General features: G+C 36.4%; 1 protein-coding gene across 1 annotated transcript in view; it reads right to left on the reverse strand.

The window, feature by feature from the left end:
* The window catches only part of LOC121026794 (thrombospondin type-1 domain-containing protein 7A), a 68,578-nt gene that overhangs the window by 28,927 nt on the left and 14,473 nt on the right, over window positions 1-25,178 (reverse strand). Inside the window, exons 4-8 of the mRNA XM_040469577.1 lie at window positions 12,363-12,541; window positions 9,940-9,945; window positions 8,142-8,275; window positions 2,591-2,744; window positions 802-946 (exon numbers count right to left, since the gene is read on the reverse strand). Of these exons, the coding sequence (XP_040325511.1) occupies window positions 802-946; window positions 2,591-2,744; window positions 8,142-8,275; window positions 9,940-9,945; window positions 12,363-12,541 (618 nt within the window). The remainder of the gene's footprint in view (window positions 1-801; window positions 947-2,590; window positions 2,745-8,141; window positions 8,276-9,939; window positions 9,946-12,362; window positions 12,542-25,178) is intronic.

The following is a 25,178-nucleotide window of genomic DNA, read 5'->3' on the forward strand; positions in this document are numbered from 1 at the left end:
ATGTCCCAGAGAACTGTGACTTCTTTGTATCATCAAAGGAAATGGAAGAGAAAAACCTAAGGAGACAAAAAGCCAATCTGACTGCTGTGTGTTAGTGCACAATGTTTAGAGTTTGTTTCAGCGGGAAAATTACTTGGGAAAAATTCCAAAATAAGCTTCAGTGTTGCCTTACATCATATAAATCAATGCATTCTCTTCTTTCTTAGAATTTGAGCCTTTATGGTATGAGAGGAGGGTTATGGGAAAAAATGAAGTCATAATAAGTCTTTTCTTCTGAAAAAAACATTCATCCTTTTTCATCTGTACTTTGATAATGCTGAAATGTTTGTCTCTTCTTCATACGGTTTTTTGGTAGCTTAAGATTGCTGACATTTTTACATCAGACTCATCATGCTTATAAACTGCCCCCACACCAAGAACTTTGTCCCAGTATGTTATAGGTATTAAACATCTTCTGAAGAAGAAAGACATCTTTCAATAAACCTGATCCTTATGGGAAAGATATGTATCTTTTATTTGCACCTTCCCAAAGTGAGAGGATGTCTTCAATAGGATCATTTAGGCTATTCACAATCTACCTTAAGGGCTCAATGTTTGTGTGATATTTTCATTCTCTATCCTGATGTTTACTGAGAAATAGATAAATATTTCTGTCATTAAATAAAGAATTATCTCTGGGAAAGTAAGAAGCATGTCCAAAAGGGACCCAGATGGAGAGGAACAATACTTACGGGAATACTGCTGAGATGAAAGGCACAGGATTTGGCCTTTAACTCTGTGATGAGATGACTACGCACATACCTGTTACATTATAATCATAGTGGAAGCAGTTTTTGTTTAGGTTACAAGGTTCCTTTTCAACGGCATTAGGGCAGGCTCTTCCTTCATCAGCAGGTTGTCTGATGGGATCAGCTGACCTTTGCCGGAAACTGCTTTGATTGCAAGGCTGACAAAGAATAATACAACTCCTCAGAATGGTGAATCCCCAGGCACACAAGAGCTAATATATGAGGGAGAGCACTGGAACAGGAGTTAGAATTTTTGGGCCATTCTCATTACACCTCAGTGTCGCCATCTATAAAATCAAGTGTTAGATGAGTTTCCGATGTCCCCTCTAGCTATAAGATGCTTAAGAGTCTGTGTGTCAAATACCAATCAATACATCCCATCACACATATGTAAACACACACATATGATCATATTAATTATTGTAGATCACTAATACAGAATTTGTAAACAATCTATCTAACATAGTTTCTTGGACCTGAAAAACCATTTTAAGGGTGATTTTAACATATTAGTTATTATAGATCATGAATACAGAAATCTATCTGTCATCTATCTATCTATCTATCTATCTATCTATCTATCCGTCCATCCATCCATCCATCCATCTAAGTTTCTTAGACCTGAAAGACCATTTTAAGGGTGGCTTTAAATAACTAGTTTTAGTGACCTTTCTTTTCCTAATGGGCACATATACATGCCCACAAACACAATTCAGCAGTTAAAAAAGACTAGCTTGCCATTCTGTTACTGGCACAGTCTTGTTCTGAAAACATCTGGTTTCTAAGAACAGGAACTTCAGATATGATGCTATGGAATTAGAACAGAAAATCATTTGCATACCCTTATTAAAGAGCTGATTCTTTGTCGCTATTTAACCTGTATCCAAGTCCACCGGCAGCCCTGTTTTGCCCCTGCTCTATCAGTTGGCTGTTAATCAGCACCTTTAATAATGTTAACCCTGAGATAGAAAATTAATCTCACTTTGAAAACACGCATCGTAAATTCTTTAAAACTGTCTTATGTTGTATTTCAGCAAATTAATTCCACATTAGATGTATTCTTCCCGTGTTTTTGATGCCATTTTGAAACGTACAGCTTTGCAGAGGTGCCTGCGCTAAGCCACATTTCCTACATGCTCAGCCAGTTCTGTTTCAAATGACTCTTCCCAGGGTCCTGTGGAAGAGCCCCTACGGGCTGTTGAAATCTAGAAGCTTTGTGTGATTTGAAAGTCTCAGCTGGCTTTCCAGGCCCACAGAGACATGGAGTCAGTGTGTGGAAAGAGATTCACTGACACACAGCTTCCTTCTTTCGATTCCCTTTCTTGCCAGGATCTTCTGCGTTTCAGTGTCAATACCCTGCTGCAGTATCCCCACTGTGTGAAAGATTATTCCAACAATTTAAATAAAATGGATTGGGCAAAAAGCAAGGGATGACAATAACCTGACACCATTAAAGTACCTTTACTAGAGCTTCATTCTTTTTCCCTTTACCTGGAAGGAATCATTATCACCATGGCAGTTTTTAACATGCTGTGTAGTTATAAACTAATCTGAAGGTATTTTGTGCGGGTCTAGGAGGATGGCAGAAGGCATAAAGGTTGCAAGAAGTTGAGCTGTTCTAGTGTGAGACAAAACACTGCTGACTTTAAATGGCATAATCATAGAATGAAGTAGCCAAGAAAACACCCTTGCTTTCATAAGCAATTTGGTTTAGTAATTATTATTTTCTTAGTAATAGCTCTGAAGCTTTCATGGTAAAAAACTGGGTAAACTCTATATTGATAAATGGTTCATCATCTTACCAAAGTGCATCGGGTCCAAGGACCCCATTCAGATATCACACAATCCTCAGGACACGGTAATTTGCACTCTCTGGAGCCCAGGGGCATCTCTTCTGGATCACAGAGGTAATCTTCTACATGGTCAGAAGGGCCATCCGCTGTATTCTGCATGCATCTACAAGAAAACATATACCTATTCAGTGAAAGAACCAGGACAATTAGAACAATGGCCAACCCATAGGACAGATGGTTCTTCCTAAGACATCATTTAGGTGTTGGAAGGTGGGAAAGTTTGCATTTTATAAACTGAATTCTCCAAACATGAAGACATGAAAGGATCTCTGCCTCCCATAAATACGTGCAGAGCTTCAGTATGATATAAAATCCACACTTGACTGTGTCATCATAATCTTTTATAATTATAGCCACTGTGTGTATTATAAACTCGGTATACAGTCTTCCTCTGAGAGGAGAGGGTCTTTTACACTCATATATGATGTAGCACCTAATGGGGAATGGTCCACAGAGATTCACAGAGGGGTTGTAATTTTGGAATATAATGCACTTTTTTCTTCAGAAGAAAATGGTATAGTCCATAGAGAAGGTAGATTTTTATATGATGAAAGATGAGGCATCCTGAACTTTCCTAGTGAGAGGTTTCATTAGGTATTTTCAAAAATAACTGATGGCACTTATCAAGTTGTTTTGTAATTTTAGCCTCCTATATGCTGATAACTTTAAAAGAAAGCCAGAAGTGAAAACAATTATAGTAGTAATAATAATAGCACACACTCTCTAAATGTGGTTGTTTCAGGGCGCCTGGGTGGCGCAGTCGGTTAAGCGTCCGACTTCAGCCAGGTCACGATCTCGCGGTCCGGGAGTTCGAGCCCCGCGTCAGGCTCTGGGCTGATGGCTCAGAGCCTGGAGCCTGTTTCCGATTCTGTGTCTCCCTCTCTCTCTGCCCCTCCCCCGTTCATGCTCTGTCTCTCTCTGTCCCAAAAATAAATAAACGTTGAAAAAAAAAAATTAAAAAAAAAAATAAAAATAAATGTGGTTGTTTCAATCTTCCTGTATCTTCACCTTTTTTAGGGTTAGTTTTCTTTTTAACAGAACCAATTCAAACATTTTATTATGTTTCACTGTTTTGTAAACAGTCGTGGTAGTCTTGTTTACTCATCTCTTGAGGAGCTAATTAACGTGGCTAGTATCAGACTTGACTTTTACAGACGTTAATAATCTCCCCAAGCACTGTTCTAGTAGACGAGAAAAACTTGATCCCTCATCTATAACTCAGAGAGGGTCAGTCAGCTTAATAGGTTGGGGAAGAGAATGCATTGCTGGAACTAAAAAGGCAGGCTTGAGTTCTTCAGCCTCTCAAACCCATTGCAGTGTTTTACACTGTTGGTTAAATTACATTATCAATTATACCTGGAATTTCACCTTTCCCAGGGATTTACAATCAGTGGGGACATGGCATTTTCACAAACCTACTCTGCAGAAACGCCTTTCTATCCAGTACTGCCCAATTTAAGAGAAATGTCGTTTTCCTGTGGGATGCATTTAATGGCTGGAAAACGGCTATTGGTCATGTCTTAGTTGGATTTTTGGTCTGAAAATATGCCCATACAATACCACCTACGCATCTTTTTTTTTTTTTTTTTGGTATATCGGATAAAAATAGAAAACCACCACAAAAACATGCAAAGGTAGATATTTGATTTCATCACTGAAGAAGAAATTATACATTTCTTTGGGAGAATTTTAGTTTCCCAGGAAAAAGTTCTATCTTCAATGGCACTGAAAAATGTTCTGTTGACAGGAGCTTTGAGAGGACATGAAGCGGAGTTTAATGCTCAAAAGTTGGATTTGCTGCTAAGAAAAGACTGAATTCATGGTGGGCACTGACACAGCGAACAAGGATTAACTTGCAAAATTACCTATTGATCCAGAGTTAAGGACAGATGTTCAATACTCAATTAAGTACTTATATACATAAAACTACATTTTCACAGGCTTTTCTTCTTTAATTTTTTATTACATAGGTAATTTATTCAGTTTAGGAAAGTCAGAAGAAAAAAAAATCACATGAGTCTATCACTCAGAGAAAAGCATTCTTAACAGACTCACAAAATAGGAACAAACTTGACTATTTTGTGCCATTTAAGAAAAAATTTAAAAATACATTATGGATGTAACTTTTAGTGACTATATTCAAATAGCCTCATTTCAAGGTGCCACAATTGCTAAAAAGACCTTTATTGTTGACATTCAGATTCTTTATGTTTTACTTACTTCATTTGGTATTAACCAGCTTTTAAAATCACTCTAGAGTACAGACTAAATATTTGGATCAAGTTTTAAGCACAACGGAAGGCACCTTGAGTGCATTTGCTTTATTCACATTCTTGGCCTTTCTCCTTTCCACAGGAGACGGAATTATGATGTGAGAAAACTGAACTGTATTAGAAATAACATCATGCAGAACCAAGCTGAAGGCAAAGGATGGAGCCAGAGGCCCACCACGGCTGTGACAATAAGGGGCTACATTGCAGAGAATTCAAAAGCAACCATGAAAGTAACCACATCTGTTGCTTTTTATTATTATTAATTTTAATTGCCACCATGTGCTGGCAATTCTAAATATAATGTCCACGAGCAAATATCCCTTCTGACCATGGAAAATCACTTCGGCCACTTAGTGTATGCTATGCCATACCATCCTAAAAGAGAAAGAATGGGATTGGATAAATTGGAATATGCTGTCTCACAGACTCATCTATCCTGAAATGTTGCCCAATGCTTGCATATAAGCAGTACATTTTGACCTTAATTATTAGCAGAGGATAAGGTTAGAGAGGTTTACTACTCAAGTCAGTAACAAAAAGAAACATTATGTGATCAGAGATCATAATCAATACTGACCTATTTTCTCTATTTACATTAAAGATGTTTACTAAAAACATAAATTGATCTCAAAAGTTACTTTGATTAAGAGGTATTTGGAAATGGTGAGAATATGTATTTATCAACCAAGAAAAAGCAACATGTACACAGATAGTTGAAGGGAAAGCTGAAAGAATAGTTTCTTTTTTTTAATTAAAAACATTTGTTTTTAGAGAGAAAGAGAGCATAAGTCAGGAGAGGGGCAGAGGGAGAGGGAGAATCTTAAGCAGGCTCCATGCTCAGCGCAGAGCCCAACACAGGGCTCCATCCCATGACCCTGGGATCATGACCTGAGCTGAAAGCAAGAGTCGGAGGCTCAACCGATTGAGTCACTGAGGTGTGCCACTTGTTCTTTATTACGCTTTTTCTTTTTTTTTTCAACGTTTATTTATTTTTGGGACAGAGAGAGACAGAGCATGAACGGGGGAGGGGCAGAGAGAGGGAGACACAGAATCAGAAACAGGCTCCAGGCTCTGAGCCATCAGCCCAGAGCCCGACGCGGGGCTCGAACTCACGGACCGCAAGATCGTGACCTGGCTGAAGTCGGACGCTTAACCGACTGCGCCACCCAGGCGCCCCTACGCTTTTTCTTACTAAAAGCACAACTTGATCAAAAAAACTTTTATAAGGAAAGTATTTTTAAATTTGAAGGAGAAATTTTAAATTTGGAAGGGAATGGTGGAAAATGGAATCTCTGTCTTTTCCTTACATTTCCCTCTCATATTACCTCACAGGCCCTCTTCCACCTTTATTAAGTTCCTGAGAAAAATACCTTGAGAGTTCAGAGGGCTTGGGAAAAACAGATAGAAATTATTATTCCTGGAAGCAAAGTTACACATAGTGTGCCAAAGTTTTATTATACGAATGCTAATTTGCTCTACTTTTCTGTTGAGAAATATCAATCTTATTCATGAAAAGTTAGATCATGGGTGACAGTGGCCTTCCTCATAACATAAGTAGTCAAGTTCTGGATGTTCTTACATTTGTCTATACTGTGTGTAACTCAGAAGGGTTGGAAGAAACTGGTATAAAAAGTGATAAAACAGGGCACCTAGGTGGCTCAGTTGGTTGAGCGTCCAACTTCAACTCGGGTCATCATCTCACGGTTTGTGGGTTCGAGCCCCGCATCGGGATCTGTGCTGACAGCTCAGAGCCTGGAGCTTGCTTCAGATTCCCTGTCTCCCTCTCGCTCTGCCCTTCCCCCTCTCACTCACTCTCTCTCGCTCTCAAAAATAAACATTAAAAAAATTCAGTATAGAAAAAAAGAGTGACAAGAGACTGTGGATTGAATGCCAATTCTGTCACTTTTCTAGATGTGTGTTTTAGGTAAATCACTTAGTAATTCTGAGTCTACTCTACAAAGTGGAGATAATAAAACCAAATACACTTGTTTGGTAGGGTTCTAGAACCCCTAAGAGGCATATGCAGATACTGTAGGGGCAGCTTAATGAGTATAAAACTTGTATTAAGCATTAGGGAATTTGTATGAATATGACAGGATCTCAGTTTGGAGAAAATGATGGAGTTTAATAAAAATGACAGACCAGTAAATGGATCCTTTCAAAACAAAGAGGGGTATACGGGGTACTATAGGGCAACACCGCTCAATAGAACTTTCTGTGATGATGGAAATACTCTATATCTCTGCAGTCTGACAGAACAGCTGTTAGCCACCTCTGGCTATTGAGCACTTGAAATGTGTCTAGTGTGGCTGAGGAAATGCACTCTTAATTTAATTGTAACTAGTTTAAATGTATTTTTTAAAGTTTATTTATTTATTTTGAGAGAGACAGAGAGGGAGACAGGGAACGGGAAGGATAGAGAGGAGAGGAATCCCAAGCAGGCTCAGTACTGTCAGTGCAGAGCTCAATGTGGGGCTCAAACTCACAAACTGTGAGATCATGACCTGAGGCGAAACCAAGAGTCTGTCGCTTAATTGACTGATCCACCCAGGTGCCCCTTAATCAGTTTAAATTTAAAGTGAAATAGGGGTACCTGGGTGGTTCAGTCAGTTGAGCGTCTGACTTCAGCCCAGGTCATGATCTCAAGCCCTGTGTGGGGCTCTGTGCTGATGGCTCAGAGCCTGGAGCCTGCTTCAGATTCTGTGTCTCCCTCTCTCTCTGTCCCTCCCTTACTCTGTCTCCCAAAAATAAATAAACATTAAAAAAATTTAAAGTTAAATAGCCACATATGGCTAGTGGCTACCCTACTGGGCAGTGCGGCCAGAGAAGGCTTCCTGGAGGAGAAGAGAATATTCAAAACTTAGCCAGTTTTATGTAAAGGAGCAAGGATTTATAATAGATTATCGTTAAAAAGCAGTAAGAAGTGTTTTTGGCCTTCAAGAAAAAAGTATTGGGGTTGAGAAAATCTGCATGAGTTCAGCTTGTATTCAATGTGAACCTTTCTTTTCACAGGAGCACCTTGAAGTGAGGCTCCTGATGTCAGAAGACCCAGTGTGACAAACTGTTGCTTGAAGCAGATCCCCTTAGAGTTTTCCATGCACTCAGATTCCCTAGAAATAAAACTAAAGACAGTTTTAGTCAGGAGACTGGGGAGGAGTGAGAGTGGCACACGTGAGATCGGTAGGAGATTGCACGTTCCTTGTCCACGTAACCAGGCTTGGCCTTACCTCACTTTTCGGGTTTGCACACCCTCTCCACAGTTATCTCGCATGTTGACAAAGGTCACTTTGCAGATGCTCCATGGCTCTGTGACCCATACGTACTGGTTGCACTGACTGTGGCAAGGAACGACCTCATACACCTGAAACACACACAATGAATTCTCAGGGATTTCTCCTCAGGGAACCTGATGAGGATATGTGGGGACACTTCACATCACAACAATCATTACATTCTTTTCACTCCTCTCCTTTCTTGTTCATCATTCTAAACTAGGAATATAGGAAATATGAGAGTTAGAGTAGTGATGGGCAGGGCTAGCGGTGCTGTGTTCTCTTGATCCGGTTTGACATCACAGGTGCAGATTTGATCAGGTGGAGCACATGAGACCCATTACACACTGTCCCATACTGACCCACACCACACAGCACTGTGATTTCATGGGCCATCTGTCTTGTTCACAGGCCTGTGTGTCTCCAATGCTTAGGCCAGAGTGCTCAGATGTTAGGCATTCCACAGAGGTTTGCTGAATAGATGAATGAATGAATAGATGAATTAATAAAGTAAATAAGCATATAAAACTAGTTGTTTTTTTTTAATATGACTTGGCCTGTTTTTCAAATAAATGTATGTAATAATAAGAATTTATACTCTTTTTTTGCATTCCATATGTGAAACTGAGTTAAACGGTAAAAAATAAGGAAATACGCCTCTTTAAAACTAACCCTCAATCATTCAGGGCTTGGAAGCAAGGTCTGAAATTGGTCTCGTATTATACAGCTACAGCCCAAAGCAGGGAGAGCCACATAACACAAAGCAAACTTGTCTGTCCTCCGGTGTCCATGAAGGCTGAAAGCCCCACATTTAGGGTGGGGTGTTGGTCTCAGGATTTTAGAACAATGGACCAATTTTGCTCTTTTCTCAAGGAGAACAATGACTAAATCAAGGAAATAAATAAACCATAATCTACTGCAACACAGCTGACTCAACTGTTAAAGAAAAATGTCTTTTAAAATGATTTCAAAATCTATGGTCATTCAACTCTATTTCCTATTTCACAACACACACACACACACACACACACACACACGTACATGTTTGTTTTTTTGTAACTACTTAATTCCAGAAAAATCCAGAAAATATAGATATAAATAGCCCCTTGGAGCTATTCTTTTGTGCAAATTTCAGTGAGTGAGTAAAGGAGACCCATTCCAAGTGAGAATAAATCATATGCGCTGTTGGCATAAGAATCCACAATTACGGTTATAAATGATCACCTTCACATTGGGTACTGTATTTAAATAGGACTAAATACTACCAGGTAAAACATTACCCTACAACTTGTGGGGAAGGAAAACACTGAAAGAGAAATGCCATTTTTCCTAATCTTTCAATGGTTTTCATTTTAATCTCCTACACTGGACTGAATACAAATCAGTTCAGAGCAACCTCCTGCCGCCCATCCTCAGCCTACCTGCACCTTTACCCCTCCCTCCAAGAAGCATGACATCGTTAACAAGAGGTGTCCTTGCCTTTTCAAGGCTGGTGAAGTGAAACTTGTTCCCCCCACTCCTGTATCTCAGGCCCTGATATTAAAATGAGAAAACACAGGTAGCAAGCTAGAAGGACAGAGAGAGAGAGAGAGAGAGAAACAGATGCAAAACAAAAATTGTATGGAAAATGTGCTATTTTCTCCCTGTAAAACTAAAGACAACAGCAGAAAAAGAAATCCATTCTCTGAAGTCAGGAGTGAAAAAGAAAACAAGCAGCACTCTACCACGAATCAGGAGGTTTAAAAATTCTTACCTGTGCCTGGAGTAGTGTTCAACAGGAATGAGGAAAAGAAAGAAAAAAAAAATAAGGAAAAAATGTCAGTATATTGAGCAAAAAAATTCATGTTCTAAGTTTTAAATATTATGTTATCCACACATAAAAGTCTACTTTTCTTTTTTGGTAAATGATTAAAATATTTTTATTAAGCCCTAAAAGAGAAAAAGCAACTCCTAATTATTGTTGAAAGTGAAGATACACAAATGAGTATTGCAAACAGCACAGTCAAGGTAAAGATTAGATGAACAGGATGAAGAAATCTTAAGAAACTGACTAGACCTAAAAATACATATCATGCGGGATTGATAAATGACTGCAAATATTTTGTGATCCAAATTGGGAATGAAATCTATCCATAGATTGATTGATTAATCTATTGATTTTAATCAATCCATCTACATTTAATCAATCCATCTACAAGGAAATGAGAATTTGCTTCCTCAATTAGAAAGTGGAAAATCAAAGACCATTTTCAAGTCAATGGACCACTGATTATTTTATTGAGGAATGTAGAATTATAGCAAAAAATCCATGTGACTTATAATTTTCAAAATTAACACAAACCTTGGCATATTCTTTACTAACATGTTGCTGATAAATCCTAGAAAATTCCATTTTTTTAAATGTAGGACATTTACACTCAAATAGTCAGCAATCTAGTATTTCCCATTTTAGCTGGAATTTTTCAGTTGTTAATGTTGTAATTTACACCAGTAAGCTGATTAACAAGTATGCAAATGTCACCATCAAAATTAAATTTTATCAGAGTTGGAGAGTGACAGAGACATGATTTAGGTAAAAGAATTTTCATAGCGAAGACAACTTGGCAGAAGGTCTTGAACCTTTAAAAATTTACTAGTAAAAAGATGCTAAGGCAAGCATGGCTTATTTTATTGAAGGGCTGACTGGCTGCACACACACACACACACACACACACACACACACACACACACTTTGAACCTATGTGCATATGTCAAATTTCTCTTTATTAGAATCATGGATCAAAAGTTATTACAATTTAAATTTACCATTGAAAATTTAAGATTTCAAAACTTGTAAAAAATATTCTTTTGCATTATAAACCTTACATTTCAGTTATTCTGTTTCATTAGGGTCAGGTAACTGAATTTTCTTCTTTGCAAATATTCAATCTGGCAGGGAAACTCAATTACCAGTAGATGGCAGCAGTGCAGTGTATTATTTGCCTTTGGATGCCTTTAAGGGAACGTGCAGCAAATTCACCCAAGGGAAAAACCAACATTTTTTTCAGAGCAGTACTTCCTGTAGCATGTAATTCTCCATTTTGTTCATCTTTAATTTCTTTATTCAAAATTTATTTTCTCTAGGGTGTACATTTATTTTTACTTCATCATTATTATTTTTGAAGATCTAATTGGCTTTATTATCTGATTCATGAATTGGGCAGCATTCCATTTAGCAAGTTGAAGGGAGCACCCTATAGTATACCTTTATTATCATTAATAATTTAAGTTAATTTAGGAAGTAAAGTACGTGTATTGGAAAGCAGTGTGTTTGGAGATTAAAATTAGATGGTCTGTGTATGCGTGAAACCTATCTACATATTTAAGGTTGGTTCATATATATGACTTAGTTCATTTGACTCTGACAATATAAATTAATACCTTAATATCTACATATACTATATTAAATTTATTCTTTTTTAACTCACATGTAGGTCAAACAAGATAATAACTGCCTACATCTTATATTACATTTGAATTTGTCACCATTCCCTCTATTAGCCTTTTTACTTCATATCTCCAGTAGAACACAAGTAACAACTATGAACAGCAGACAACGAAGTGAGCATACAAAATCAAATAAAGTTCCAGATAAAATTGAACAGGTCAATGACTAAATTGGTAGATAACATAGTAACACTGACTTTGAGGTCATCTTTATATTTCTTTTTTTCTTAACATACTTTATATCAAACAAATTTAAATGAACATCCAAAACCTATTTCCTAGTTTTAGACCCAACCCATATACTTGCTTTCATTTTAAGTAGTTGGTAATTGAGATATCTTTTCTGACATTCTAGGGAAGTATAATAATGAGACAATCTTGCTCTCAGCACACAGCTAGATACAATTTTATGATATTATCTTAAAGGTAGGTGTCGTTTTAATTTCCATTTAATTATATTCATATGCATATACATGCTGGGTACTAAATGTGATGCAAAGATGATATATCTGATTTGGTATTTTAATAGCATACATACATTAACTCAGGCATTCTAAAGGTAAAATGGGTCAAATTTCTTATTTGAAAGGGGCTATTATTTACTCTTCTCCATTTGAAGAAAAAAATAGATCATAGTGATTGTAAACAATATGCAGTGTTCTCAATATAAGAATCAATAGGAGAAAATACCTGGTTGACATGGTCCAATTTAGGGCAAGGCCTCCCTCCATTATATGGTTTTTCACGCAACCATTTAGACCGAACCTTCACACCGCTCCCACAGGACTTGCTGCACCGTGACCAGTTGGACCACTCACTAAGCTTGCAGTCAGAGGGACAAGGGATGATGCAAGCCTCTTCGATGTAACCTAAATGGAAGAAAATGAGATGAGAGCCATCTCCTCCACATGTCACTCGCACACTACCACCCACCATGCTAGCTCACTTAGAAGGTCCAAGTTCGACTTGACAGCAACATGCAAATGCAAAGATGTCTCCGTCGTTAGGGACTCAAATTAAATTCTGCAGGAAAATGACACACACGTACAGAGACTCTGTTAAAATAACAGCTGAGCAGCTGCCATATGATCTGCTTAGGATTCATGCTCACCATACCTCAACATTTCTGACTTTCTGACAGCTCGTGTTTAATTGACAATAACCTGTCTGCTGCTATATCATTCTCATGCTGTCAGAATGATACATTAAAAAAATTATAACGGTTTTCTATAAAATGCTCTCTGTTAATGTCACGCAAGTTCAAGTTTTTGAGTCCATGCAATGTTCTTCCTCAAGAAGAAAGCCAGAGCCTCTCAATCAATATCTGAGAGGGAGCGTTTAACTTAGCACCTTATGCTTTCCCTTCTTTGAAAATCAAATCCGGAGAAGGAGAGTGAAGAATGTTAAATAAATAATGTCTCATATTTTTATAGTGCTGTCAATTTCAAAACAACTTTACATCTTGTTTTCATTTGATTGTCTCAAAAATCTTATAAATGTATCGGGCAGGTAGGTATTGATTTTCTCCTGGATAGATATTCTAACAAATGCAGAAAGGTAATTGACAAGTGTGGGGGCACACAGTAAGAGATGGGGTCTAGTCCATTACTCGCTCCATCAAATCACACAGCCAATTAACTTAATCATCTACAGATGTGATTTGAGAAATGGGTGCATTTTCCTGGAACAGTCTCTTATTACCAGCTTGGCATTTCACAGTATCAATTTATCACTAGTATTCTCCAGGCCAAAATGTGGAGAAAGCAAAATTTCCCTTGGTCGAGAGTCAAATGCATGGCTGTTCTGTGTAATACTCTGATGTGCAGAGGGATTGTTCTTGTAACATTTTACATCAACTTCAAGGATTTGATTTTGAAAATGATAATATAAACAACTTGTACAAGGGAACTCTAGGTAGGTTTATACATTTTTTTTTATGGAGAAAATTCACATACCATAAAAGTCAGCTCACGTTTTGGATTTTAATATATTCAGTGGGTCATACAACTGTCACGACTATCTAATTTTAGAACATTTTCATCACCACGAAGAGAAACCCTATACCCGTTAGCAGCCATCTCCTATTTTCCTTTCCCTCGACACCCTGGCTACCACTCATCTATTTTCTATCCCTAAGAATGCACCAATTCTGGACATCTCATAAAATGAAATCAAACATTATGTGGTCTTTCTGATTGGCTTATTTCACTTAGTATAGTGTTTTCAGGGTTCCTCTAGGTTATAGCATATGTTAGTACGTCGTTCCTTTTTGTGACTGAATAATGATCCATTGTATAGATATATTTTGCTTATCCATTCGTCAGTTGATTGATATTTTAGTTATTTTCCTATTTTGTATATTATGGATAATGCTATGAACATTTGTGTATAAATTTCTGTTTGAACATGTTTTTAATTCTCATGGGTGTATATCTACAAGTGGAATGCTGGCTCATATGGTAACTCTATATTTAACTTTTTGAGGCAATTGTCAAACTGCTTTCCAAAAGTGTACCATTTTATAATACCACTAGCAAGGTATGCGTGTTCCAAATTCTACATTTGTCAAAACTTGTGTTTTTAATTTTAGGGTCCTTTGAAGAATGAAATTTTAAATGTCAATGAGTCTAATTTACCTATTTTTTTCTTTGGTTGTTGGGCTCTGAGGTCACATCTAGAAAACTACTACCTAATCTGAGGTAATAAAGATTTACACCTAGGTTTTCTTCTAAGAGTTTTATAGTTTTAGCTCTCATATTTAGGAATACGGTTCACTTAATTTTTGTATATGTTACGAAAAGCTGTGTGTGGCGGGGGGTCCAACTTCATTCTTTTATATGTGGTTATCATGTTATTCCAGGCCCATTTGTTGAAAAGGCTATTTTTTCTACATTGAATTATTTTGGTACCCTTGTTGAAAATCAATTGACCATAAATATAAGGGTTTATATCTCAATTCTAAATGCCATTCTATTGATCTCTATGCCAATACCACACTGTCTTGATTACTGTAACTTTGTTTTGAAGTTTTGAAGTCAGAATGCGTGAGTCCTCCTCCTTTGCTCTTATTTTTTAAAATAGTTTCAGCTTTTGGGCGCTTTGCATTTCCATATGCATCTTAGAATCAGCTTGTCAAGTCTTACCCAAAATGGCAGCTAAGTTTTTGATGGGAATTATGCTGAACAGCTTGATCAATTTGGGAGTATTGCCATCTTAATAATCCAGATACATGGAATTTCTTTCCATTTATTTAGGTCTTTCATTTCTTTCACTGATGGTTTCTAATTTTTAGTGTACACATCTTAACACTTCATTTGTTAAATTTATTCCTAAGTGTTTCATTCTTTTTATTGTAGGTAGAGTTAAAAGAGAACCTTTCATTATAGCGAAACAAGACCACCTAAAAACCAGTATGATAAATTTCATCTAGAAGCTTGTAACCAAAGTTACAGTTGAGACAGTGTTAAAAAGCTAGCCAGTTACTACACAGTATTTCCTAGCTTTATCACAAATTATGTGGAACACATGCTAAAATTGCAGGTTTCCAGCAATCCCCCACATTATGATACAGTTCAGTTGGGATAGGGTCTCACTTTTAGAAATTTAATGTATTTTCTTGCGTTTACTCACCATTGTTTTTTTATTGAAATCCTTTTATCAAGGTAATTGTGGATTCACATACAATTGCAAGAAATATGAGAAATAATATCAAGAGGTCCCTTGTCTACTTTTCCTAGTTACTTACAACAGTAACTATAGTATAATTTCAACCAAGATACTGAGACTGATACAATCCATTGAGCTTATCTAAGTTTCACCAGTCATCCTTGTACTCATTTATAAATGTGTGAGTGTGTGGGACTGAAATTAGGGAATGCTGTTGTAAGACAAGTCAGAACCAGTTGAATCTGGAGGAGAGGCAGATTTGTACACATCTTTCTACATACAGTCCCTGTATTTTTGCCAAAGTTACACATTAGCTGTTTTAAACTTAGTCTCCATACACAAATGTGCATCTTTTGTACAATTTCAAAAGTACGAAGTTCATTGAACACACACATGTATCCAGAAACCTCTTTGGTGCTCCCTTCCAATCACTATCCCTTCTCACATGGCAGCTACCCTAATTTCTCACAATGCAGAATTGTACTTTTAAAAAATGTTACGTAAATGGAGTCATACAGTGAATAACCATGTGTGCAAGCTTTCTTTCATTCTATAATGTGGCATGAGATTGATCCATATTTTTGCATGTTGTTGAAGGCTATTTATTTATTTTTTAATGTTTATTTATTTTTGAGACAGAGACAGAGCATGACTGGGGGAGGGGCAGAGAGAGAGGGAGACACAGAATCTGAAGCAGTCTCCAGGCTCTGAGCTGTCAGCACAGAGCCTGACGCAGGGCTTGAACTCACAGACTGAGATCATGACCTGAGCCGAAGTCGGAAGCTCAACCGACTGAGCCACCCAGGCGCCCCATAAGGCTATTCATTTTAATTGATATATAATATTCTATTGTGTTTATAATATTATGGCTTATTCGTACATTCTAATGATGGTGAGTGGATATTTTTTAAAAATATAATTTATTATCAAATTGGTTTCCATACAACACCCAGTGCTCATCCCAACAAGTGCCCTCCTCCATGCCCATCACCCACTTTCCCTTCTTCCCCACCCCCAACAACCCTCACTTTGTTCTCAGTCCTTAAGAGTCTCTTATGGTTTGCCTCTCTCCTTCTAACTTTTCTTCCCCCCCCTTCCCCTCCCCATGGTCTTCTGTTAAGTTTCTCAAGATCCACATATGAATGAAAACATATGGTATCTTTCTCTACCTGACTTATTTCACTTAGCATAATACCCTCCAGTTCCATCCACATTGCTGCAAATGGCCAGATTTCATTCTTTCTCATTGCCAAGTAGTATTCCATTGTATATATAAACTACATCTTATTTATCTATTCGTCAGTTGATGGACATTTAGGCTCTTTCCATAATTTGGCTACTGTTGAAAGTGCTGCTATAAACATTGGCATATATGTGCCCCTGTGCATCAGCACTCCTGTATCCCTTGGGTAAATTCCTAGCAGGGCTATTGCTGGGTCATAGGGTAGTTCTATCTTTAATTTTTTGAGGCAGAAGACATGAATGGATGTTTTTCAATGTGCAGCTATTGTTAACAAGATTGCTATGAGCCTTCTAGAATATGTCTTTTTGTGAACATATGTATTTTGGGGGGGACTATTCCTAGGAGAGAATTTGATGCATCAGAAGGTACCACCTAATTGTAAGTAAAGTATAAAAAAATTCTTTTTAAAGATAGGATCACAAATTTGGCATGAAGAGCAGGGTGCAATGAAAGAATTTTCAAAAGTGTAGGAATTAGTCTCAGCTAGCCTTCAAGAGGGCAGATGAGGCAGCTGGGGCTTTGTCAGCTGTGAAACACTAAAGACAGAAAAAAGACACCAATGCTAAGTTTTGAATGTACTTCTGATACTGAAAAAGGCATCTGGACTATTGATAATGATATAGAGGAAAGTTTAATAAAAAATGAAAGTACCTTATGACAGTGTTTACCAAAATTTTGAAAAGTGTAACTATTCTTCAAATAGATTGCAGTGTCTACTTAAATCTTTGACTTTGATTATGGTTTGAGGTAGGGAAACAAGCCCATCTCACTATTTTGAACTGAAACAAATTTTAAATCTCATTCTGCCTTTCATATAGCATAGCTTAGAAATTAAATTTATCTAAACCAGTAGGAGATGCTTAAAAATGGAACTCTCAAAAGGGCCAGTAATAATTCATTTTATATTTCAAAGTAATAGGTTATGAAATAAAATCAAACTGTAGAAATGCCTAAAGTCATTTCCAAATCAATGGTATTCTGTGACCAAATTGTTTAATGCTTGTAAAAGCACAATTTTTTAAAATACCAAATATTTCTAAATGTTATCAATAGCTTTGGCAAAGCATGCTAGTATTTCAAAGGTAATAAATTATTTTATACTTTTAAAGTTTTTATTTAAGTTTCAGTTAATTAACATACAATCTAATATTGATTCAGGTATAAAATACAGTGATTCAACACTTCCATACAATACCCAGTGCTCAACACAAGTGCCCTCCTTAATCCCCACCAGCAATTTAACCTATCTCCCTACTGGTAACCATCAGTTTGTTCTCTATAGTTAAGGGTCTGCTTCTTGGTTTGCCTCTCTTTTTTCCCCCTATACTCATTCATAATTTGGCTATTGTAAATAATGTTGCTATAAACATTGGGGTGCATGTATCCCTGTGAATTCGTATTTTTGTATTCCTTGTGTAAACACATAGTAGTGCAACTGCTGGATTTTACAGTTCTATTTTTCACTTTTTTGAGGAACCTCCATACTGTTTTCCAGAGTGGCTGCACCAGTTTGCATTCCCACCAACAAGGCAAGAGGATTCTTTTTTTTCGCCATACCCTCACCAATACTTGTTGGTTTGTTGTGTTGTTGATTTTAGCGATTCTGACAGGTGTGAGGTAATATCTTATTATAGTTTTGATCTGTATTTCCCTGATGATCAGTGATGTTGAGCATCTTCTCATGTGTCTGTTGGTCATCTGTATGTCTTCTTTGGAAAAATGTCTATTCACATCTCCTGTCCATTTTTAACTGGATTATTCATTTTTTAGGTGTTGAGTTTGATAAGTTTTTATAGATTTTGGATACTAACCCTTTATCAGATATGCCATTTGCAAATATCTTCTCTCATTCCACAGGTTGCCTTTTAGAATTGTTGTTTCCTTCACTGTACAGAAGCTTTTTATTTTGGTGTAGTTCCAATAGTTTATTTTTGCTTTTGTTTCCCTTGTCTCAGGAGACATATCCATAAAGACGTTGCTATGGCTGATGTCAAAGAAATAGCTGCCTATGTTTTCCTTGAAGATTTTTATGGTTTTATGTCTCACATTTATGTTTTTAATCCACTTTGAATTTATTTTTGTGTATGGTATAAGAAAATGGTCCAGTTTTCCCAATGCCATTTGTTGAAAAGGCAAAAGGGGCGCCTGGCATCTTGGGGCGCCTGGGTGGCTCAGTCGGTTAAGCGCCCGACTTCGGCTCAGGTCATGATCTCACGGTCCGTGAGTTCGAGCCCCGCGTTGGACTCTGTGCTGACAGCTCAGAGGCTGGAGCCCGTTTCAGATTCTGTGTCTCCCTCTCTCTCTGCCCCTCCCCTATTCATGCTCTGTCTCTGTCTCAAAAATAAACATTAAAAAAAATAATAAAGAAAAGACTGTCTTTTTCCCATTGGATATTCTTTCCTGCTTTGTTGAAGATTAGTTGACCATATAGTTGTAGGTTCATTTCTGGGTTTTCTTTTCTGTTCCATTGATTTATGTGTCTGTTTTTGTACCAGTACCATACTGCTTTGATCACTAAAGCTGTGTAATATAACTTGAAATCTGGTTTTGTGATGCCTCCAGATTTGATTTTCAAGATTGCTTTGGCTATTCAGGGTCTATTGTGGTTCCATACAAGTTTTAGGATTGTTTGTTCTAGCTCTGTGACAAATGTTGATGCTATTTTGATAGGGATTTCATTGAATGAGTAGATTGCTTTGGGTAGTATAGACATTTTAATAATATTTGTTCCTCCAATCCATGAGCACGGACTGTTTTTTCACTGCTTTGTGTCCTCATGAATTCCTTTCATTGGTGTTTTATATTTTTCAGAGTATAGGTCTTTAACTTCTTTGGTTAGGTTTATTCCTAGGTATCATGTTGTTTTTGGTGCACTTGTAAATGGGAATGATTCCTTAATTTTTCTCTCTTCTGCTTCATTATTGGTGTACAGAAATGCAACAGATTTCTGTACATTAATTTTGTATCCTGCGACTTTACTGAATTCTTGTATCAGTTCTAGCAATTTTTGGTGGAGTCTTTCTGGTTTTCTATATAGAGTACCATGTCATCTGCAAATAGTGTAAGTTTTACGTCTTCCTTACTGATCTGGATGCTTTTTATTTATTTTTGTTGTCTGATTGCTATGGTTAAGATTTCCAGTAGTATGTTAAGTAACAGTGAGGAGAGTGGACATCCCCAGTGTTCCTGACTGTAGACAAAAAGCTCTCAGTTTTTCCCCATTTAGGATGATATTACCTGTGGGTTTTTCATATATGGCCTTTATTATATTATGTTCCCTGTATCCCAACTTTGTTGAGAGTTTTTATCATGAATGGATGTTGTTCTTTGTCAAATGCTTTTTCTGCATCTATCGAGAGAATCATATGGCTTTTATCCTTTCTTTTATTAATGTAGTATATAATGCTGAGTGTTGAATTTGGCTTACTGGTCTGGTATTGAGAATTTCTGCATCCCTGTTCATCAGGGATATTGGCTTACTGTTCTCTTTTTTAGTGGAGTCTTTATCTGGTTTTGGTATCAGGGTAATGTTGACCTCAAAGAAGGAGTCTGGAAGTTTTCCTTCCTTTTCTGTTTTTGGGAATAGTTTGAAAAGAAAAGGTATCAACTCTTCTTTAAATGTCTGGAAGAATTTGCCTGTGAGTCCATGCTCCTGGACTTTGTTTATTGGGAGTTTTTTGGTTACTGATTCAATTATTTGGCTGGTTATTGGTATGTTCAAGTTTTCTATTTCTTCCTGTTTTCATTTTGGCTGTTCATATATTTCTAGGAATTTATCCATTTATTCAAGGTTGTCCAATCCGTTGGCATATAATTTTTCATAGCATTTCGTATAATTATTTGTATTTCTGTGGCATTGTTAGTTATCTTCTCTCAATTGTGATTTTATTGACTTGGGTACTTTCTCTTTTTGATAAGTTTTTCCTTTTTGATACAGGTGTATCAATTTTAGTAAGTTTTTTCAAAGACCCACTCCTAGTTTCATTAATCTGTTCTATTGTTTTGTTGTTATTGTTGTTATTTTTATCATTTAATTCTACTCTAATATTTATTATTTCCTTCCTTCTGCTTGGTTTAGGCTTTGTGTTTGTTCTTTTTCTAACCCTTTTAAGTATAAGGTTAGGTTGTTTATTTGAGATTTTTCTTGCTTCTTAAGGTAGGTCTGTACTACTATATACTTCCCTGTTAGGACCACTTTTGCTGCATCCCAAAGGCTTTGGACCATTGTGTTTTCAATTTCATTTGTTTACATGTATTTTTTAAAATTTCTTCTTTGATTTCCTGGTTGACCCATTCATTGTTTAGTAGAACATTGTTTAACCTCCATATATTTGTGGTATTTCAGATTTTTTTTTTCTTGGGTGGACTTCTACCCACTCACGGTAGGTAGAAGGTGCTGTGGTCAGAAAACGTGCATGGTATGACATCAATCTTTTTGTATTTGTTAAGGCTTGCTTTGTAAACTAATCAGATATTAGTATATCTGTATATTAGTATATACAGATATCTGATCTGTTCTAGAGAATGACCTATGTGAACTTGAAAAGAATGTGTATTCTGCCGTTTTAGATGGAATTTTCTGAAAACATCTGTTAAGTTCATGTGGTCCAGTGTGTCATTCGAAGCCACTGTCTTCCTGTTTATGTTTAGATGATATGTCCATTGATGTAATGGGATGGTAAAGTGTGCTACTATCAGTATATTATTATCAATGAGTTACTTTATGTTTGTAGTTGTTTTATATATTTGGGTGCTATCATGTCAGGGGCATAAATATTTATGATTGTTAGATATGATTCTCAGACTGTCCCCTTTATTATGATATAGTACCCTTCTTTATTTCTTGTTATAAAGGTAATAAATTATTGAAATATTTCGAGAAGACTTGCGTTTCCCCACCTTCAAAATGACTACAAAAGTAAACTTTTAACCTTTTGTTATTTAGTACTCAGAGTTGAAAAGAGAATCACATGATTGTTCATGTCACTACTTCACAAAGTAACAGATAAATGGAAATTCTTTCTTTCCATTTTATCTGTTGAAGTATTATGGCATTAGTGAGACTTAACATGTATGACTTCTGACTGATTCACATTGTATTATGAAGTAAGCAGATATAAAACTTTTATGTCTGATCTTCCAATAGCATATTCTAGAAAACATCTCCCAAATAAAATTCAACCTATTAAATTGTTAACAGATATAAATTAGGCATTGACATAAAGACAAAACTGCAAAAGACTATAATGCCTAGCATTCCATTTTTATTTTCTAGTATGAAACAACACTCAATAATTGCCTGTCATGTTTATCTAGCACAATTAAAATCCTTAATGCTACTAGTAAATTGCTAGATAAGCATTCCCTTGCCTTCTCTGCTAAGATCATTTTTGAGGGCAATTAACACCAAACAATCATAGGGGATGGAAAGACAGAAACACTTGATGCATTTTAAGACTAAATAAACTGATAGCATCTTGTAGCAATTTATGCCTTCTGAGGAATGCTAGAATAAAATAAATGACTTCACAATTATGGTATTAAAGCTTTCAGCACTTCAACACTGCATTTGACACATGGAAAATCAAACTCCTGACTTTTGATCATATTTTTTGTATCCTATATCTGTTCTGATTGCTCTTTCAGACTGAAATAAATACAAAACACCAGCAGGCTTAAAGTGGCAGCCGTAGGACATATTGCCTTTGAGATATATCCAATCACCTCTTTCATTTGAATTATGAATGAGCAGATAAAATAGCTTTCAACAACCTTCACAATTACTATATTGTGTTGCTGAAAGGTGTACTGCTGATAAAGAATTCCCTTTAAAAGCACATGGAAGATACTGGTTGGGTTTGATTTACAGTTGTGTGAATGAGCAACTCTGGCACTCTAAAACTTCTGAATCAATCTCAAAAGCAACCTCAAAAATCTCTGCGACTTTAATGTATATTATATGTACATGATTGCAGTTAGGAATGAGAAAAAATTAGCTAGGACTTTATTATCCTTGTGGGTTTAAAAATATTGAAAAAATCATTGAAAGTTCTCAAATAACATTCTTTTGCAATTATATATTGAGGACTGATAACTCAGTAACATGGAAAAACCAAATCATTGTCTATAGCCAAACTCCCCTAATCAAATGTTCCATTCAAGCTCATACATCCAGTAGATGTAAAGTTATAAATCTACATTGGGTAATTAAAATTTTCATGATGAAGTGTTCAGGAAAATTTATATAACTACAATGGAATGCTCCTTTAATTTTATTTGTATTTACTTATATACATATGAAGGCCTATGTCTTCATATCTGCTAGGTGCTTATAGATTTTCTCAGGAAGTTTCAACATCAGTGTTAATAGTTGTGGGGTTCTGTTGCTGTTTTTATTCTGATACTGGGAGTTACCCAATGACTAGGCACATTCAGATTCATTTAGGTACAGCTACACACAAGTTTTTTATCAAGACCATTTCTTATTGCCAACTCTAAAGCTTTCTGCTGTATAATAAGGGATGTGGCTGTTCTTTGTCTTTGATTCCTGGGAGGTAGCCTTCAAGTCCTGACATTTTCTGAATCTTTCTTATTCATGGTGGCTTCTTGGAACTATAGGTGAGTTTATGTTAAAGAGATGACTCAGGACGTGGTGCTGGTTACACCACAAAGACAAAACAAGTTTAGAGAGTCAGGGTTTTAAGCCACATGATATCCACCCAATCTCTTGGTGGGTAGATTGAGCTTAACCATGTGCCAAAGAATTGATTAATCATGCCTACAGTATTAAGCCCCAATAAAAACTCTGGGTACAAAACTCACATGAGCTTTCTGGCAGATAAGTACACACTGATGTGTAGACAGGGTGGTGCCTCCTGGCTTCTTGGGGAGAGAACATGGAAGCCTTATGATTGGGACCCTCCCAGAGCTTGCCTATGTGTCTCTTATTATGGCTACTTCTGATCTGTATCATTTTGCTATAATAAAACTCTACTTATAAGTCCAGTTGACCCTGAACAGCATGGGAGGTAGGGATGGTGACTCCCAGTGCAGTTGAAAATACTTGTATAATGTTGACTTCCCCAAAACTTAACTACTAATAGCCTACTATTGACTAGAAGTCTTACAGATAACATAAACAGTTGATTAACACACATTTTGTACCCTGTGTATATTATATTGTATATTCTTACAATAAAGTAAGCTAAACAAAGGAAAATTCTAAGAAAATCATAAGGAAGAAAAATATGCTTACAGTACTATATTTATCGAAACAAATCTGTGTATAAGTGGACCCACACAGTTAAACTCATGTTGCTCAAAGGTCAACCATATAGTGCTTTCCCTAAGTTCTCTGAGCTGTTCCAGTAGAACCCGGGGGGTTGTAGGAACCTCCAAAATTGTAGCCAGCTTGTCAGTAGTAACCGGGGGGCCCTGAACTTGCAGCTGATGTCTGAAATGAGAGCAGTCTTGTGAAGGACTAAGCCTTTAACTGGAGGAGTTGGGCCCAACTCCAAGTAGTTGGTGCCAGAATTTCATTGTACTTTCAGACATACATTCTATTTAAAAAGTAAATAAACTTATTTATATAAGAACCTGTACCTATAGTTTACCTATTCAACCAAAATAAAAGCCTTGGGAATAATTATATGCATTAAAGCATTTATGGACCTTCTCCACAGATTTAACATTTCTAATTTTAACTAATACTGTATTAAAAGTGAGAGATAAGCATTAAAAAGCTCACTTTTGGAATAAGGCTTTGTCAGCGACATAAACATATTTGATGAAGTGTTGAGATCATGAAGTAATGAGAAATAAATTAACTCTGAAACTTATTAGATGATTTATTTTTAATGTGATCCAATGCAGGGCATTTTTCTTCCAACAAATGAAAACTATATACTGCCAGAGAAGTAGTTCCAAAGGATGATCTTTTAAACATTAGTTTGTTGGATTCTAATAAGTGTTAAACAGAATTTTAACAAAAAAACATTTCAGTGGTCAAGTTGAAAATTGCTGCATTTAAATTAAACAGTTCTCTTTACCCTGGGTTTTCCTTTTTTGCTGATATGAACTGTGAATCTCTAGGAGAAAGCCACAGATACTGCATTTCTATGCTGACTTTCTTCTATAGCATCTCACTGAACCAGTAAGAGATAGATAATCCAGATAGGTTATAATTATAACGCATTAAACTTGGATTCATGTTTTGAGCTGTACTGAGTTTTAATATGTAAAAAGTGGGACATTCCAGGTCCATTTCCAGATACAGAAAAAAAGCAAAAGTGAATAAACAACAACAACAAAAAAATCAAATCTCCTGAACTTAAAAAAATTGTTTTTTCTTAACTTATATTTACTTTAAAGTTTTAAAGCTTAAAAGGTCAAGCTTACGGCAAAGGGAGGAGAAACTGTTATGTGAATAAATATTTTAAGGGCTTTTTTATGGCAGTTTAAAAACCATAAGAAGAATCAACTTTGTTTTTATCCAAATGAACTAAAATTTCTTGTAAGAGCTAAATTGGATTTCAGAGCAACTATGAAGAAATGGGATAAATAGGGAGAGTAACTGTAAGTAAAGATTTTTCTTCAAA

This window comes from Herpailurus yagouaroundi, unplaced genomic scaffold (genome assembly GCF_014898765.1).
Source record: "Herpailurus yagouaroundi ecotype Mexico unplaced genomic scaffold, PumYag 162484, whole genome shotgun sequence".
Lineage (NCBI taxonomy): Eukaryota > Metazoa > Chordata > Mammalia > Carnivora > Felidae > Herpailurus > Herpailurus yagouaroundi.